Consider the following 16,381-nt stretch of genomic DNA (forward strand, 5'->3'; position numbering starts at 1 on the left):
GGGGGGGGGGGGGGGGGGGGGGGGAGATGGTGTAAAGAGCTGAGATTAATGAGCCAAAGGGTAAAGTTGATGCGCTGTGGAGGAGAGACTGAGTAACGAAGAAGGAAGTGCGAGTCGGGAGGGTTTAGTGGATGGTCTCAGTGTGGGGCACAGGTGTTTTGGGCGGGGGTGCAGATGTGTGTCTGTCATAACGTCTTACTCACCCTGGGGAGACAGTCATAAGCAGCAGGAGGTAAAGGAGGGGGGAGATGATGCGGAGGACCGGGTGAAGATGGGGCAGGACGACATGGAGGATTAGGGCATGTTGAGAGGCCTCTGTTGTTCCACAGCATAGTTTACTTTAAGTCAATTAACTCTGCAGGAATGTGACAGTCAGAGACGGACAGACAGTAGTGGAAAGTAACTAAGTGATTTACTTAAGTATGATTTTGAGGTACTTTATACTTCCACTCCACTACTGGGACATATGGTACTTTTTGCTTCAGTATATTTATCAGCCTTGACAGCTACTAGTTACTTTAACATTAACTAAGCACTCTATGAAGACGTTTAATGATGTGACAACTCTTTGGTTAAAGTTCGGTGGCTTATGAAAAGATCTTTGGGTTGAAATAAGTATTTTGTTGAGGTTAGGGGACCATCATCATGGTTACAATAATAAGGTCAGGGAACTGTTCATGGCTTAAAGATGTCAAATTATCCAATATTTCACAAAAAAAAGAAGATTATGAGGAAAGTCCAAATGTTGAGAGCCACTGGACTAAACTACCTAACTAGTAAAAACTAGATCCACCTTCAGCAGCTACAACAATAACATGCTGCTTACACATTGAAGCATCAATCTCACAATGTTATGTGTAATAATACAGTCACAAGAGAAGTTTTACTGTAGAACGAGTACTTTTTTACTTTTGACACTTTGATATCGCTGACTTGTAATGAAAGATTTTTACAAGATTGTATTCTAATTAAAGAGTCTGAGTACTTCTTCAACCACTGGGTACGGAGAGTTGATGATGATGAAGATGGTGTCTGGTGGTGGGTGAAGAGGGGAAGATAAAGGGGGCCGCTAATTATGTCCAGAATGAAAGAAAAACAAAGGAGACGTCAAGAATACGAGAACAGAGACATTTAATTATAGGGACGGGGTCATGGGAGTAGGGTGGGCTGGACGGCTGCACACCGGGGGTCTGAGTCCACATCTCGTGCTCTGTGTGTGTGTGTGTGTGTGTGTGTGTGTGTGTGTTTTACCTGAGGGCAGGAAGATGGATAATACCCGCAGAGACTTTGTGAATTCACAAATGATCCACCCTAAAGTCACGTCTGTCTCGCTCTCCTGTGTGTTGAACACTCCTTGATACAAAGAGAATGATTTTTCTTCTGTATTATTGTAAGCAAGGAATCGATCAATAACACAATAATCATGTTTGACACAAGGCTGCTTTAGTCATGAGTCTGACTGCCTCAGTGTCCAGATAACATTTTATTTTATTCTTTTGTAGAATGTTTGCAGCATTCTAACACAACATGAAACTGACGACATGGTTTTATATCTACGGTATGAGCTTTGCCACTGGAATAGTAATGGCATTGTTACTGTGGTTACCTCCACCACTAATTTGCTGTGCAGGTGAGGTGTCAGCCGTCCAATCGGGCTCAGGCACAGCTGCTGCCATGACAACCGTTTGCATGTTTGTGTGTGTGTGTGTGTGTGTGTGTGTGTGTTCATGTGAGTTGTCTTTTGTTTGTAAATGTGCGAGTCTGTAATTACTTGAGCTTTCTGACGCTAGAGTGAGAGTTGCCAGATGCACAAAGTCGACCAGTGCTCACCTGCAGATTATGAATATTAAAAGTTGTTTTAATTTGCTGTTAATTTAATTTTCTCCTTCAGCTACACAGCAAGTATTATATATATATATATATATATATATATATATAGTCATTTAGTTTGCTGTCTGTATGTACGTGTATGCATGTAAGATTTCTATGGCGCTGCACTGATATTTTATATGTACACAAAGGCTTAAGTGCATTTGTTTAATTACTGTATGTAGACTTTACTTGATGCCTCTGAGTTTGGACCTGCAGAGATGAGCGTAGTGTGTGGCAGTTGATTATATATTAGGATTTATGCTGTTTAATTAGCTATGGCGAACCAAAACTGGCCAAAATACATATAAGATTATCAGACACGTCAAAAATACAGCTAAATAATAATTAAGTATTTATAATAATAACATAATAGTGTTAAAACTTTAAACTCCGGTTTGTAAAAACAACAACAAGAGGGAAGCTTTTTATTTCCTCACTGTGAGTTGATAACATGAATTAAAACTTTTAATTTCAAACAGCATCTCCCACCCTGAACTAATCACGGCTCTGGACGTAGATGGGCACTTCTCATTATCATTAATGCATGAGGGAAATTGGAAATAGTGCAAATGTTGTCTGGTGAAAATATGGGATGGATAAATGTTAAAGAACAAGACAAAAAAGAAAGGAAAACGATTAAAAATTAAAGTGAGCTAAAAGATATGTAACTTAGATAAACCTAATTTAGCATAATACATTTTAACATAATGTAATCATTTCCAAAGTAGTTTAAAGAAGTTTAATTATAGGGAAAATAGAGGCCGTGTTTAATTGGTACACTTCCAGTCACTTAATTCTAGTAAATTACCTGCACTGCAGGTAAGCTGAACATGAAACACAAGCTTACAATTCAACACATTCAATAACAGCAAAGAGTCTCCAAAATAAATGAATGCATATTTAATTATCTTTTAATGCGGTTATAATTGCTATTTTTATTATAACAGTGTATCAAATGACAATGTGAAAATATTGTATTTTGTGAAAGGGGCCGTTCGTAGAGAGGTTTATCCCTTGAATCTGTAGCTCCTCTTGGCTTCATGAAGCTTTGTGAGTTTCAACTCATTGCTCAGCTGTCTGGCTGCAACTTCACTGTTTTGTTTCACTCTTACCGGCTGTTTTAAAAGAATAAATAAATAAATGAAGCTCTATAAACCACTGGTCACTACCTGCTCGGCTTCAAACAGCAGATAGGCAGAGTTAGCAGCTAGCTGGTGAACATAGAGCAGCATTTAGCAACTAAAGAGTCAGATATTTCTCTCAGAAATTGGTGGAGACCAAAAATGTTTGTAAAGAATTATATATGTCTTTCCAAGAAACAGGAAACCTACAAATCCCAAAAATTGAGTGTTACCCATTCAGTGTCTGGCCTCCATAGCTGGTAGCTAACTTTAAATGATTAAAGCACCAAAGCCTGTTGTCTAAAATGATAAATGGCACATGTTGTCTACCACAATCTCCATTGTAGTATGTAGACTAATATTTTCAGGTCTCAATCAAAGCATTGTGGCATATGGAAAAATAAAGATTAGCAATCTAGCCAGATAATATTGGATGCCTGTGTGTGTCTGAGTTGCGTATGTGTGTGTGTATGCATTAGTGTGTGAGCTCTGAGGGGAAATTCCTCTCTCTCTCTTCCTGTCGTAGAGCTGTGTTTGTACAGCCTGGCTTTGTCGGGATATCCTACCCTGCCCATGTCTGTGAGAGGGAGAGAGGGAGAGATGGAGGGATGGCAGGAGGGAGAGAGGGGCACCTATAGGGGGTGGGGGGGGGGGGGGCTAGAGAGTAAGGAGTCAGGCTGAGAAACTGGAAGAGTGACAGAGGCAGTGGTGAAGTTTATAAACCTTCATTAAATAGAATTTGACATGCCATCACAAATGTCTACACAGTGGTTTGAATTAGCATCTAATCCAGAGCTTTACTGCTGTTGGACTAATGTGAGGCTGGAGGCGAAGGGACAGGGACAGACGACCAGACAGCCAGGGGGGACGAGTCATCATCAGGACTAACTCTTGTTTTGATGTACTGTTTCTTGCGAAATCCCTGTTCTCTCCAGCCGTGGCAGGCACAGACCATCTGCACATGTCATGACTGGCACCAATCAGATTGAGAACTGATCAAAAATGTGGTTGTTTCTGTGCAAGAGCCTCTCTGAGTGGAAACAGTTTAGATGGAGGGAAAAGGAAACAGCCCAAAAAAGTGCATTAAAAAAGTATCCACTTACACTCAAAGATACTTTCTCATTTGCTACAGTCGTGTTCTTCTAAAGACAAAACTGGTATCTGATTACTAGTCTGATTATCTGATAATTTGTTATACAAATCAATATTTGGACAGATTGAAAACATAAAGTCTCACACGGTATTACATATAACTGTAAACAGTTATTAGAGAGAATGTGCAGCGTTTAAACAGGATACTAGACTGTATATTTCTCCATTAAATAGTCATACAAGCTATAACTGCACCAGAGTTGAATCCAATGTCCTCTTTCCATCTTCTCAGTGAGTGAAAATCACGTTGGATACTGTTCGGCTGGAACCCTTTTGGATGTGTCAAACACAGGTGTAACTAATTAACTAATTATACATGTCTGCATTGCATTGCCTTAATTGCTGGAACAGAGCACATCGGTAATGTTATTAGTTCCACCTGCGCTGTTCCTGCTATGAAAAGTCAAATTGTCTTGTGTATTCTGTCCACTGAAATGGTCGATAAATAATTTTCATTTGGAAACAATAATGAAAGAAGACGGCTCTGATGCTATCGTGATTAAGGTTGGTAATATAAAAAGTGTGAACAACTGGTCATTCATTCTCAATGTTAAAAAGGTTTTTCGTTTTAATTTCACGGGGGCAAGTCATTGTAAAATTCAAATCATACTTTATCAGGAAAAGAAGACATAATAATACATGTTTTTAGAAGGACTTTTGTCCCCTGCTGGACCACACACACACACACACACACACGCATACAGTACGCACATTCCCATGATGTCATTTCCCTGCTGTCATCACTTTGGCCATTATCTCCACAAATGGCCCAAATAACACTGCGATTTTGTTTGAGTCAGACTGAGGTAAAAAATATCCCTCCATCGATGATGTTATCAGCTTAGTGATGTTTACTGTTTAAATGTTCCTCTCTGTGCATGTCCACTTTGCCTCTAATGGCCACAGGTCTCTCTGACGTCACAGACTTTGTGATTGCAAAACAAATTGCTTTGCTGTCCGTGTGAATGTGAGAGTGTTCTGGAAAAAGGTTGTCAGGAAGGGTTTATTGTGGGTGATTCTCCTCATCTTTTTACTTGCATATTCCGAGTCTTATCAGCGGTTGTTGTGATTTTAACTTGGTAACCATGGTTAGTTTGATCCCTCCGGGCTGCCATACAGAACCACCAATCTCAGCAACAGGGCTTACCATGGATACACCCTTCCTGTTTTAATGACAATATCATAACTTACCTGGCTGTGTGCACTTGTGAGTGCAGAGGTGAGGGTGTGAGGGAGGTCTGAATGAGAGAGAACAAAAGAAAAGCAAGAGGCTCTGGACTTCCCACAGGTCTTAACCTGCCATAACACTTGGTTGTGAGTAAGAGGGAGAGGCGCATACGGTGGATGAAAGGAAGGGTGAGGGAAGAGGGAGGGCGATTGGAAAGATGATAAGGCAAAGAGGTCTGTGAGCAGGCCAACGGTGAGGTAATGCTGCGTGTGCATTTTGTTGTAGTGGTTCATCATAAAAAAATAAAGAAAATCGCTCAGACTCGAGCAGCATTTTACACAGTGTCGAGCTGAAGACTACAAGTTTGAAAATGTAAAGAAAAATCTGGGGAGTTAGAAAGAGGATAGTTTGCAGTTTTGCATTGTGGGTAATGGAGGCACAGGGAAGAGGAAGCTGTGGAATAATATAGACAATATCTCTGGTTTTGCTGTATCAATTTTGATCTATTTAGAGATTGACATGGTGCTAAATGCTTAATCGGCATAATAGGCCGACTCGTTTAAGGATTTAACCAGTGTATTGTTACCCTGTACCATAAAGTATTGACTAGGTGGGTCCCTCACAGTTTAGATGTAAGGGATGTTATCAGTTCTACCAAAGAGATGTTTTCGCTCTAAATAGTTCTGATTCATTTATTTAATTGTTTGAGGCCCAAAGAGGTAAAGTTAAACATTTCCAAAAAAAATTTGACAAATGAATGCAAATTTATCTACTAGAATATCATTTTTTCTTATACCACATTAATCATTTCACGACCCCTCAGATTTATGTTTTGACTCAGTGGAGGGACCCAACCCTTAGGTTGGGAACCACTGGACTTCCTTATCTGACTGTTTATAAAGTGGTTAAAACAGCTACAACAGTAACGTCTTTTACTTCTGATACATAAAGCACGTGATACTTTAAAGTATCTGAATACTTCTTAAACCTCTGATTCTGTAGAACTAATGTGATTATAATGGACTGCAGCATCTCACAGTATAAAGATGTAAATCATGAATACTAAACACTGCTTCAGGTGAGAGTTGTAATGACTCCAGCTGGTCCATCTGTGGGTATACCTGCTGTCTGCCGGCCTTAATGAAGCTGCTGCGAGCCCTTTGCAACCCAGCACATCTCATTAGCTCCATGACTGCTGTGTGTGTGTGTGTGTACGTGGGTGTTCTTCCCCTTCAACCTTTTTTTTTTTTTTAGATCGTATCACCTCTCGTTTCTTTTGTGATCTCTCTTGTATCATGCCATCTTTTGTTGCACCTTCCTCCGACCTATTTGTTCTTCATTTCTGAAAATCTGACAAACTCCAGCAGTCTCACGAATCGTTACTGCTCCACAGCCGCCACAGTTGCATTTCTCCTCTACCTTTCTTTGACCTTTTTCTTTACATACGCCCGACATAATTAGTCTTTCTACCCCTTTTCTCAGTCATTTTCTCCTTCTGCACAGTCACTTTTCCTCCCATCTCCTCATCTGTTGCAGTATAGTGTGGTGGAAAATTTCTATGATCCATCGGAAGAAAAGTTAGAGTTTTTCAATCTATGTCAATGAACAGAGTCTTGAGAGAATCAAAGTTATTTGCTTGCAAGCAAGGAGAGCAGTTTCCACAGACGCGTATTTCAGTGCACTGAGGGAAGGCTTCTTCGAGTGATCACTGGACATGTCATTTATACACATACAGAAAGTTACACCCAAGATGAGCCAAAGACAAGCGGAGTCTGCATGTACGTGATACAAGACTGCTTCAACTTACATATGTAGGCCTCCCAGATAACTGATCTAAATGGTTCAGTTGTCTTTAGAAACTGACACAAGCAGAAGCTGATAACCAGGCATCAGGTGGTTCTGTGTTATCTATAGTTCACAGGAAGGGCGGGCCGTGATTTTACTAGTCTCTGCCCTTTCTATTCTTGCACAGCAGGCAATGAAATATACATTTGATTAGAAGCACATGGTTTACATATATTTTGCCATTACAATAGATATACTGGATGTACCTCCACTTGGAACGAATCCCTGACTCAGTGTTTTCCACTCCACCAATTTTCTCCCCCTAACATTTTGCACCTTCACTGCAACCCTTCATCTTCTCTTCTCCTGGCGTGTCGCCTCTAGCTAACAGTAGCGCTGCTGCCGACCTCCTGCCTTTAACCTCCCTCCGAATCCCTCACTCACCTCCTGTGCCCATCACCTGCTTCCTATACAGTATCTATCTCCCTTCCTCAATCAGCTTCATCTCCTCCCACTCATCCCCCCTTCTGCCAGTTTACGCCCTCGCAGTAGAGACGTGACTACACATCCATGTAGCCCTTTAGTTTAGGAGGAACCTTACCCACAATGCACACGGTGGAGGGATTTGCATGACAGGCGCTGGTGCGTTTCCCAGAAGGAGGAATGGATGGATGGAGACAGAGAGTTGCAGAGGGAAAGTGTTGGTCTGAATTATTCATTGCTCTATAAGATGAGCGAATGCATCAGAAAAGAGAAAAGCAGAAGAAAAAACACCTGTCCTCTGTTATCTCTCCAGAGTGTGATATCTCTGGAAGCTGAAAGTCATCATTTGAAGATGTCCAGCTTATGTCCGACTCCTCTGCTTGTGTAATGCACTTTATATAGGCTGAGTTTATCTTTACATAAGGCTATGCATTTCAATAAAATATCAAGATTTAGTCACATTGTAAATGCTACAGGCAATGCTACCCGTTTTTCCAGGATTAACCTGCATTGAGAAGTGCGGGACACAAAGACTCATCGTGCTCCAAGAGTGTGTTCTTTAAATTGAACAGTTGTTTTTTTGGATGTCCTCTCTCCCCACACTGAGCCGACGGCCCGTCTCTCTCTGCATGGCTGCAGGTTGAGGTTTTCTTGAGTCAGCACTCGGCTGCAGCCTTGACTTCTTCAGGCAGTGAATCACTTCTGCTTTTTTTTTTTTCAAAGCTCAGGCAACGATCGAAACACACAAACACTTTCCACAGCGGTGGAATGAAACTACATTTAATCAAGTACTGCACTCGAGAACAGTTTTGATGCCATCATACTTTACATGAGTATCTACATTTAATGCTACTTTATACTTCTACTACACTTCATTTATTTCACTGCTGTAGTTACTACTTACCTTTCAGATTAAAATGTTAAATAACATACAATCAGTTTGTAATATATGATCCATTTGTACAGATGATGGTATGATGTAAGCTGTTAAAATTAGCTTCATGTTGACAACCTTAAAATGTGCTCACATGTTAATGCATCAGTAAAAATATGATAAATATAACACGCTGAATTGTGCAATTTTGCATAGTTATTACTTTTACTTTTTTTCCTGCTAATGATTGTACACTTTAGTCTAATAATACTGGTAATCTAAGTAATTATTACTCGTAATAAAGTAAAAGATCTCTATACTTCTTCCACCACTTATTTAAATGCTTTATTTTAATCCTTTTACATTGAAGGACACTATGTAGAGAGAACAGCAGAGGTCACATACACCCACGAACAGAATCAAATATCAGTGTCAGTAATCAGCATTCATGTCCTAGCACACGGATATTTGCAACCAGGAACTGCTACTTCAGTTACTCGGAAAAGGTTCATCCATGTAAAAAATCCAGCTCATCTCTCTGTTAAAGGCTTTTCTTTGGCCTCCATCAACAAAAAACAGATAATTGATTTTTGTTGATTAATGTGATATAAAACCCAAAAGTGTATATTTGTGGCACATGTTAAACAGATTCTCTCGGTGTGTTTTCTTCACAGAAGTCCTTCTCTTTGGTCTTGGAGGCTCTGGACTATGACAACGACACGTCAGAATCAGGTGAAGCTGCAGTGTGTGTGTTTGTGTGTTTGCATGTCTTTCTAACCATGTGTTGATGTTTTGAACGTGCATATGATTATCTCCTCCTTAGATGTATTCTGCTTGTTTTAAAGTTTGAAGGCTACTTAGCCAAAGTGTATAACAGCTATGTAAGTTCTAAAATGTCAAATGTCATGCTTTTCTGGATGATTATAACCACCTCCTCTATGTCGGATTAAAACCAGGTACTGACATCTATCTATGTTTGGGAACCTAAGTTAAACTACTTAGCTTTTAGCATGACTATGATGGTATTTAGCCTTAATGATGTGAAGTAATACATCAGTTTAGGGATTAGCTTTAGCTACGGCTAGCTCTCACCTCACCTCGGCTATAGCTTCAACTAGCCGGAGTCACCGTGGTTTGGTTTTTTAGCTATGTTCTGTAGTTCCTGGAATTTCACGGGTTTCACAAGCGCTTGTTTACGAGTGTGCGTTGTTCAACATGGTGAAACAATGTGAAAATATCCTAGAAGGTCTTTAACCAGACCCTTTAATTTCCTGCTCGCCTCCTTGTTGTTTCTCCTCATAATCAGGAAAAGCTCCATGACAGAGAATGTGAGCTGCATGCTATAAAAAGCACAACACCCACACACATACACACACATACAAAGATGGAGACAGATGTTCCTGTGCCTTCCTCATTCCCGTCATAGTCCTCTCTTTCATCCCACCATCCTCTACCTCCCTCTCAGCCAGACGGATCCAAAAGATCCAAAAGATGGCTGAGATAATGAGAAACTGGGGACCATCGTTCTCCCTCTCTGTGTTCGTCTTTCCTGTCCTCTCCTTTCCTCTGCCCTCCACCGCTGCTCTTACATCTTGTTTGCATTATCTGTCGTTTCCACCTGAGCTCCTGACAGCCTTTACATTGGGTCTAAAGCCGTTCACTAGGCGGGCAGCTTAGCTCTGCCCAAACAGAGGCGTCCTGCAGCAGTCTGACTGGACTTATCAGGACCTGCTGCTAATCAGAAAGGATTACCGAGCTTTTTTACCGAGTCCTTGAAAATGGTGAAACGGGCCCCTGGAGGTTTGTTTTAAACCTGTCTGATCTCTAGTATTTCTTGCTCCGTCTGACTTCTTTTCAGCAATGTCACCGCGTTTAGATCTCAGCATTGAAAGGTACCATGTACATTATTGGAGTTTTTGCTAGCATTCGTCCTCTTTTTCTTTGTGTCTGTTGACATATTGCTACATTTCTCGGCACATTCACACCACCAACTGTTGATAAGTGGAAAAGCTAGAAACCCTATGCTTCAAACTATACGCACCCCTCTAGCCTCCTCCTTTACTACGGCCACGTGGAGTGTCACAGTTTGACACGTAGGACTGCTGACCAAGATGCTGTGTTTGACAGCTTGGGAGTGAGTACGGGCTGCGTGCACAAGATGAAATCAATGCACTCTAGCTTTGCTAGTGGTCAAAAACCTCCACACAGACTACTTTTAACTTACTTTTAGAATTTTTTTAAAACAGCAGCAGTTTCATTGTTTCGTTTCTATCTTCTGGTGGCATATTTGTAGGGTCATTTTGAGTCCAGATTTGCTGCTGTGTTCACGCGTGTGATTCAACTGCATTGATGTAGCACCAACAGCCACAAAATTGCCACTCCCGCTGGAGAGAAAGTGAAATTCAATAGAAGAATCCCAATCGAGACAAGCTTTTCTATAAAAATTCAAGACACATGTTCGGACTTAGTGTTTTTATCCAGATTAGAATCATTTCATTGGAACATCTTACAACTGAAACAAAACAAAAACTGGACCGCTCTGAGAATTACTCACAAAAATCAAATACACAAACACCACACAGCTGATCTATTGGCTTCCATAGATCTACTGTATTGATTTGTCGGTTCTGGTGATGTGGAATAGCAAGTCAAAATGAGGCGTTTTCTCTCCTCCAGTGTTTTCTCAGCCACTGCCAAGGGCAGGCACTTCACAGCTAGCAGCAGGCAGCGGGGGACAACCACCAGAGGCCAGAGAAAGTGATTTAAGTGTTATGCTACCTGCAGACACAATCTCTGTGTGTCCGCTGCTTACATTGTCTTTGCTTTTCAGGAAAGTGCCACTTCAACAGGGCTTCTTGTTGCTGCTGGTTTTTGCCAGCTAATATTTGAGTTTTTCGCCATCTTTCTCTCTACTTGTGCTCACTTGCTGTTGTCCCATCTAATGACATTAGAGAGGAAATCACACTCTGTTTTACACCTTCCCTGCTGTGTCGGCTGATAATGTGGTTATTTTTTTCTTCTTCTCTCCTCGCGTCTGCTGTTCTCTGGCAGAGAAATTATGGTGACGATGACATTAGCTCTTTGACATGCCAGAGTCGTAAAATAATGAAAACCCCACAAAGCACTGCAGTAGTGTAATGAGCGTTTGAAAAACTGAACCCTCAATTTGAGGGCAGAGGGCCGGTGGAAGAACGGGACAACGGCTGAGTTAACACGGCGCTCAGTGTCAGCTCTGTTCCCAATCCTCTCTTACTCTCTTAAACACACACTCATGCACAAAAACACACACACGGACAAACACATTCACAGCGGCCACTATGTGATTCTGTTTTCATTCCTTTGTGTCAAACTACGGTGAGCTCATCTCCCCATCAGGCAGTTTGCTATGTGTGTGCGCTAACAGCTACCTCCCTTCCTCTTTGACTCTGTTTGCCTCTGTCTCACACACACACACACACACACACACGTTGTACCCCCTTCCTCTCTCCATCGCTGACTTACATGTACTTCCAACAAGGCTTATTTTTCTGCTTTATTATCTCACAATCTTTCCCATAATCCATAATCTCTTAAATACACACATGTATAGATTGAGACACACACATACTTACGCACACACACATATTCTCAGTGCTTTGTGTGTGTTAATACCCTGTCAGAGGAGATAATAACTGAGTTGGGGATGACAGTGCCTCTGGGAAATCCCCTCCGGGGGTCAGGAGCAGCAGCCGCTGCACCAGTACTGCCCCGGGCCTCGTCTGGTCCTCTCTCGTGTTCAGGCCCCCCTCTCTCTGTTCTCTGCAGACCCCGACCCCTTGTCTCTGGTTCTATAGTCTGCTCCTTGTCTGCATCAGCTTCATACTGGGACTGTTTTTTAGTTCGCTTCCTGTATCCTCGCTGTCTAGTGAAGTGCCTTGATGCTGATGGATGTACCTGGACTCACCTAAACCAAAACACGCATATTTGAAAAAGCATCTTGCTCTTCATTTTGACCCGTCCTCAGCAACATTGCTCTATTCCAAAAAACAAACAAAATGCCAGCTTCACATTATTATGTAGATGGGAAAGAAGCTCTTTTAAAGACACGTGACACATGTAATTACTTGCTTAAAAGAGCTGTGAATGCCAAGTGCAAACTTTATAGCCGCACCATATGTAATGTTTAAGGGGTGACAAACCCACAGAGTGTAACCAACCCACTCTGCTGTTCCCCTCGGGTCCTTTAAGCATCTCGTTTTTTGTTTTATGACAAACAACTTAACTGTTCTGGTTTAGTACGAACATGTTGTTTCCTGCAGCAAGGAGCTGTTTTTTAAATTCCAACTGTACAATACTTGCTCAGCACCAAACAGGAGACATGCAAAGTTTGCAACTAGCTGGTGAAGATAGTGGGGCATTTAGCATATGAAAGTCAGATATTTCTCTCAAGAGTTGAGCTAAAAGGAGAGGGAGTTAAAGGGCTTGTATTGGCCAGGTGGCCAGAAACTTTACGCCCCAATGAATGTTAAACTTCTGAATGTGTAATATCGTGTTCAACAACTTAATATGTCAGCGTTGTGCTTACAGCTTGGTCTGCTGCAAGTTTAAGCATTTCTTCTCTCACAATATCCTTCTTTCCTTCTTCCCCACTCCCTCAGGTCAGTTGATTGAGCGAGTCCTCCTCTCCTCCATGTTGAATCCTGGTGAACAGTGGCAGACGTACCGTCACCACGGACGGCCTCTCAGTCTGGATTACCGGCTTCGCTTCCGCTGTGACTCAAATTACTTCGGACCTTTCTGCAACAAGTTCTGCAGGGTCCGCGATGACTTCTTCGGTCACTTCAACTGTGACCCCAGCGGCTCCAAGGTCTGCATGGAGGGCTGGACGGGGCCAGAGTGCAAAGGAGGTGAGAGAAGAAATTTAAATCTGAGGTGTGTTACAGTACACAGCACAATATGTCCTGCATAACACTAATACAACCACAACTAGTTGTTTTTACACTTCAGTTTGTGTCAAGTTAAATAAATTATAGTTGGTGAGCTTTAAAGGAGCTGCATGGTAGACAGATTTGTTTTACCTTTGGACAGAGCCACGCTAGCGGTTGCCTCCTGTTTTCTGTCATATTTACTGTACAAACATCAAAGTGGTGTCAATTTTTTTTTATCTAACTCTCGACAAGAAAACTGAGTGCATGTCCCAAAATGTCAAACTATTCCTTTAACACCAAGTCTGCATCATGTTGTTGCATTGTAGTGCAATTGGTTAATGAGTTATCTGACCAACATAAATGCAGACGGGATGTGTATTATAATGGACAACTCACGCATGTTTTAAATCTGCCTGGAATGGTAGAAAAATTAATTCAAATTTGTAAAACACAACAGCATAGTTTTCATAACACTCAGCTGTGATATAACGTCAAGAATATATTAATATAGCACATTGAAAAACAACAAATGTGTCCCAAAGTGCTTTACAGAGAAATTAACAATACAATTAAACATCCTGAAATGAAAATAAATGGCTTAATAAGTGTAACACACAACAATCAAGCCATTATGTAGTTCAGCTAATATTTTCCTCAGGATGACTTGAGGCCACTGGTGAGAAAAAACTGAAAATGTTTTTGCTTTCCATTTATTTTCCTACTATCCCGGTTTCCTCCCCAAGGTTTGTTAAAAGGTTTTTCCATGAGAGTGTCCTTGTTGTACTTTCTGATTTTGACCTCTGAATCCTTTAAAAACTGTTATTGTGTTAAGTGCTGTCAAAATAAACTTGACCGATGAACCAGTGTCATCAGCTTTAATTACTAGATGTGTTGTTTTGGATTCTCTCAGACACATGCATGTACTAAGCCTAAAATCAACAAACAGCCCATTGACCAAGTAAGGATCGGCCTCATGAGTGTCCTCACTTTCCAAAACTCTTTTGGCCGCTTAAAACTCATCTGTGCATCAGTAAATATGCATCAGTTAGCTTCAGTGTGTGTGTGTGTGTGTGTGGGGATTATTCTCTCGTCAGTGACTCATCAGCTGGATGACCTCGCTGCGTAACCTCGGAGTGCTGCCATCGTGTTGCGATGGTAAAAGTCAATGGAGGAAACCGGAGTGGAAACCAGGAACCCTGAAGGACATGCGGCTAGTTTACGGACATCCTGCGGCCTTCCCCATCCCTCCGCTGTCTCACTAAATGTGACTTCCTCCTCAGCAGGTCGCTGATTGGACTGCAGAGGTGCAGGAAGTCTGGAAAAATTAGCCAAGGTCCCTCTGTTACCCCCTGCAGGTTACTGACGATGACGAAGTCAAGGGAGTTTTGTCTTGGCTTCTCCATCTGGACATTTTGAGTAGCTGAACTGTTCAAGTAAATAATCTCACATATATTGAAGTAATATTGAGATTTCGTCGAGGTGATTTCGGTACTGTCAAAATATCTGGCAGTGATCCAGATGTATTCAGTGTAGATTGCAGGCTTTAATGCCCAGTGACTCAACTGAACGTCACTTCCGTTTCATAGTAACTTGTTTCTCTAGTCTCTAATAATTCCCTTTTTGTGTGTTTTGTTTACAGCGGTGTGCAGGCAGGGGTGTCATCAGACCCACGGCTCCTGCACTGCACCTGCAGAATGCACGTAAGTCCAAGGAACGCGTAATGAAATGTAGTAATTTCAACTGTAGGCACGAGCATAGCAGACACCAGGGCTGAATGAAATGTCATTTCAGAATCAATGCCATGATGTACAAAGTAACAGCAATATAAGGCAGATCCAATTTAGCTAAATTCAGCTGTTCACTACCGTGGAGAGTAATATTTTGAACTAAATATAGTAATATGAAGCCTGCATTAATTCCCCGACCCTTTTCTAAACGGTCTTCCTCCAGTCATTCACAGATGATACCCTTTCTTTGTGGTGTACAGCCAAAATGCAATATTAAAATCAAGTTGTTTTTTAACCTTAGTCTGGATTTGTGTCTGACATGCAGCAGTAGGTTTGTGCTGGAGTGCACTGATGGACTATTTCCACTCTGAAATCACTGCAATCATTACTAGAGCGACTTTCTTCAAAAACTGAACTACTGAAGTTAAAAGCTGGATATAATCTGTGAAATGATGTATCTATTTTAGGAATACAAATGTTTCCAGTCTAGATCTGCCGTAGCAGAAACCAGAGCAAGTTACAAAGCATGCACATACAATGACTAATGGGACTGGTTCAGAACAGCTACTATCAATCATATGAAGGTGATACGCACAAACGATTCTTTGCTCTTCCTCTTCAGGTGTCATTATGGCTGGAAGGGCCCTCTGTGTGACCAGTGTGTAACGTTCCCCGGCTGTGTGTACGGAAGCTGCAGCGAGCCCTGGCAGTGTGTCTGCGACGTCAACTGGGGAGGACTGCTGTGTGACAAAGGTCAGATATGAGACATAAGTTGAAAGTTTAGTAGTAAGAATGAAAGAAGGCCCAGATTTATTAATATGTTTTCCTTCTTCTGATGAATTCAACATCCCAAACATACAAAAACTACCAATGTCTTTGTTGACCCAATAATACAATGTGATGAAAAACAGAAAAAAATGTATTCCAAGATAAGTGAAAAATCCCAGCTGACAATCAGACCAAACTCACTACTACTCAGTGTGTTGCTCCTAATTATTTTTTACTTTACTGTTAGTATTTAATAGAAACACTGTTTTTCACAGCGAAACAAGTACAGAACCGTGTCATCCACGTAAAGATGAAAGGGGTTTGCATACAATAGTGTGTGTGTGTGTGTGTGTGTGTGTGTGAGAGACACATTGTGTGTGCAGTATATTAGTTTGTCAGGCGTCGTTCTTCACACACCTTCCCATGCATGGTGTACTGATCCTCTGCATGAGATAAGACACAGCTCCTTTAGGGCTTCACCCTCTATACTGTAACTTGTAGCTGGGATACGGGAGCCCACGGGA

General features: G+C 41.5%; 1 protein-coding gene across 1 annotated transcript in view; it reads left to right on the forward strand.

Annotated features, from left to right (window-relative positions):
* LOC116390816 (protein jagged-1b) overlaps positions 1–16,381 on the forward strand; it is a 40,364-nt gene that overhangs the window by 13,163 nt on the left and 10,820 nt on the right. Inside the window, exons 3-6 of the mRNA XM_031860916.1 lie at positions 9,130–9,187; positions 13,093–13,341; positions 15,002–15,062; positions 15,712–15,842. Of these exons, the coding sequence (XP_031716776.1) occupies positions 9,130–9,187; positions 13,093–13,341; positions 15,002–15,062; positions 15,712–15,842 (499 nt within the window). The remainder of the gene's footprint in view (positions 1–9,129; positions 9,188–13,092; positions 13,342–15,001; positions 15,063–15,711; positions 15,843–16,381) is intronic.

The sequence above is a fragment of the Anarrhichthys ocellatus genome, unplaced genomic scaffold (genome assembly GCF_004355925.1).
Source record: "Anarrhichthys ocellatus isolate YVR2014 unplaced genomic scaffold, GSC_Weel_1.0 scaffold24, whole genome shotgun sequence".
NCBI lineage: Eukaryota > Metazoa > Chordata > Actinopteri > Perciformes > Anarhichadidae > Anarrhichthys > Anarrhichthys ocellatus.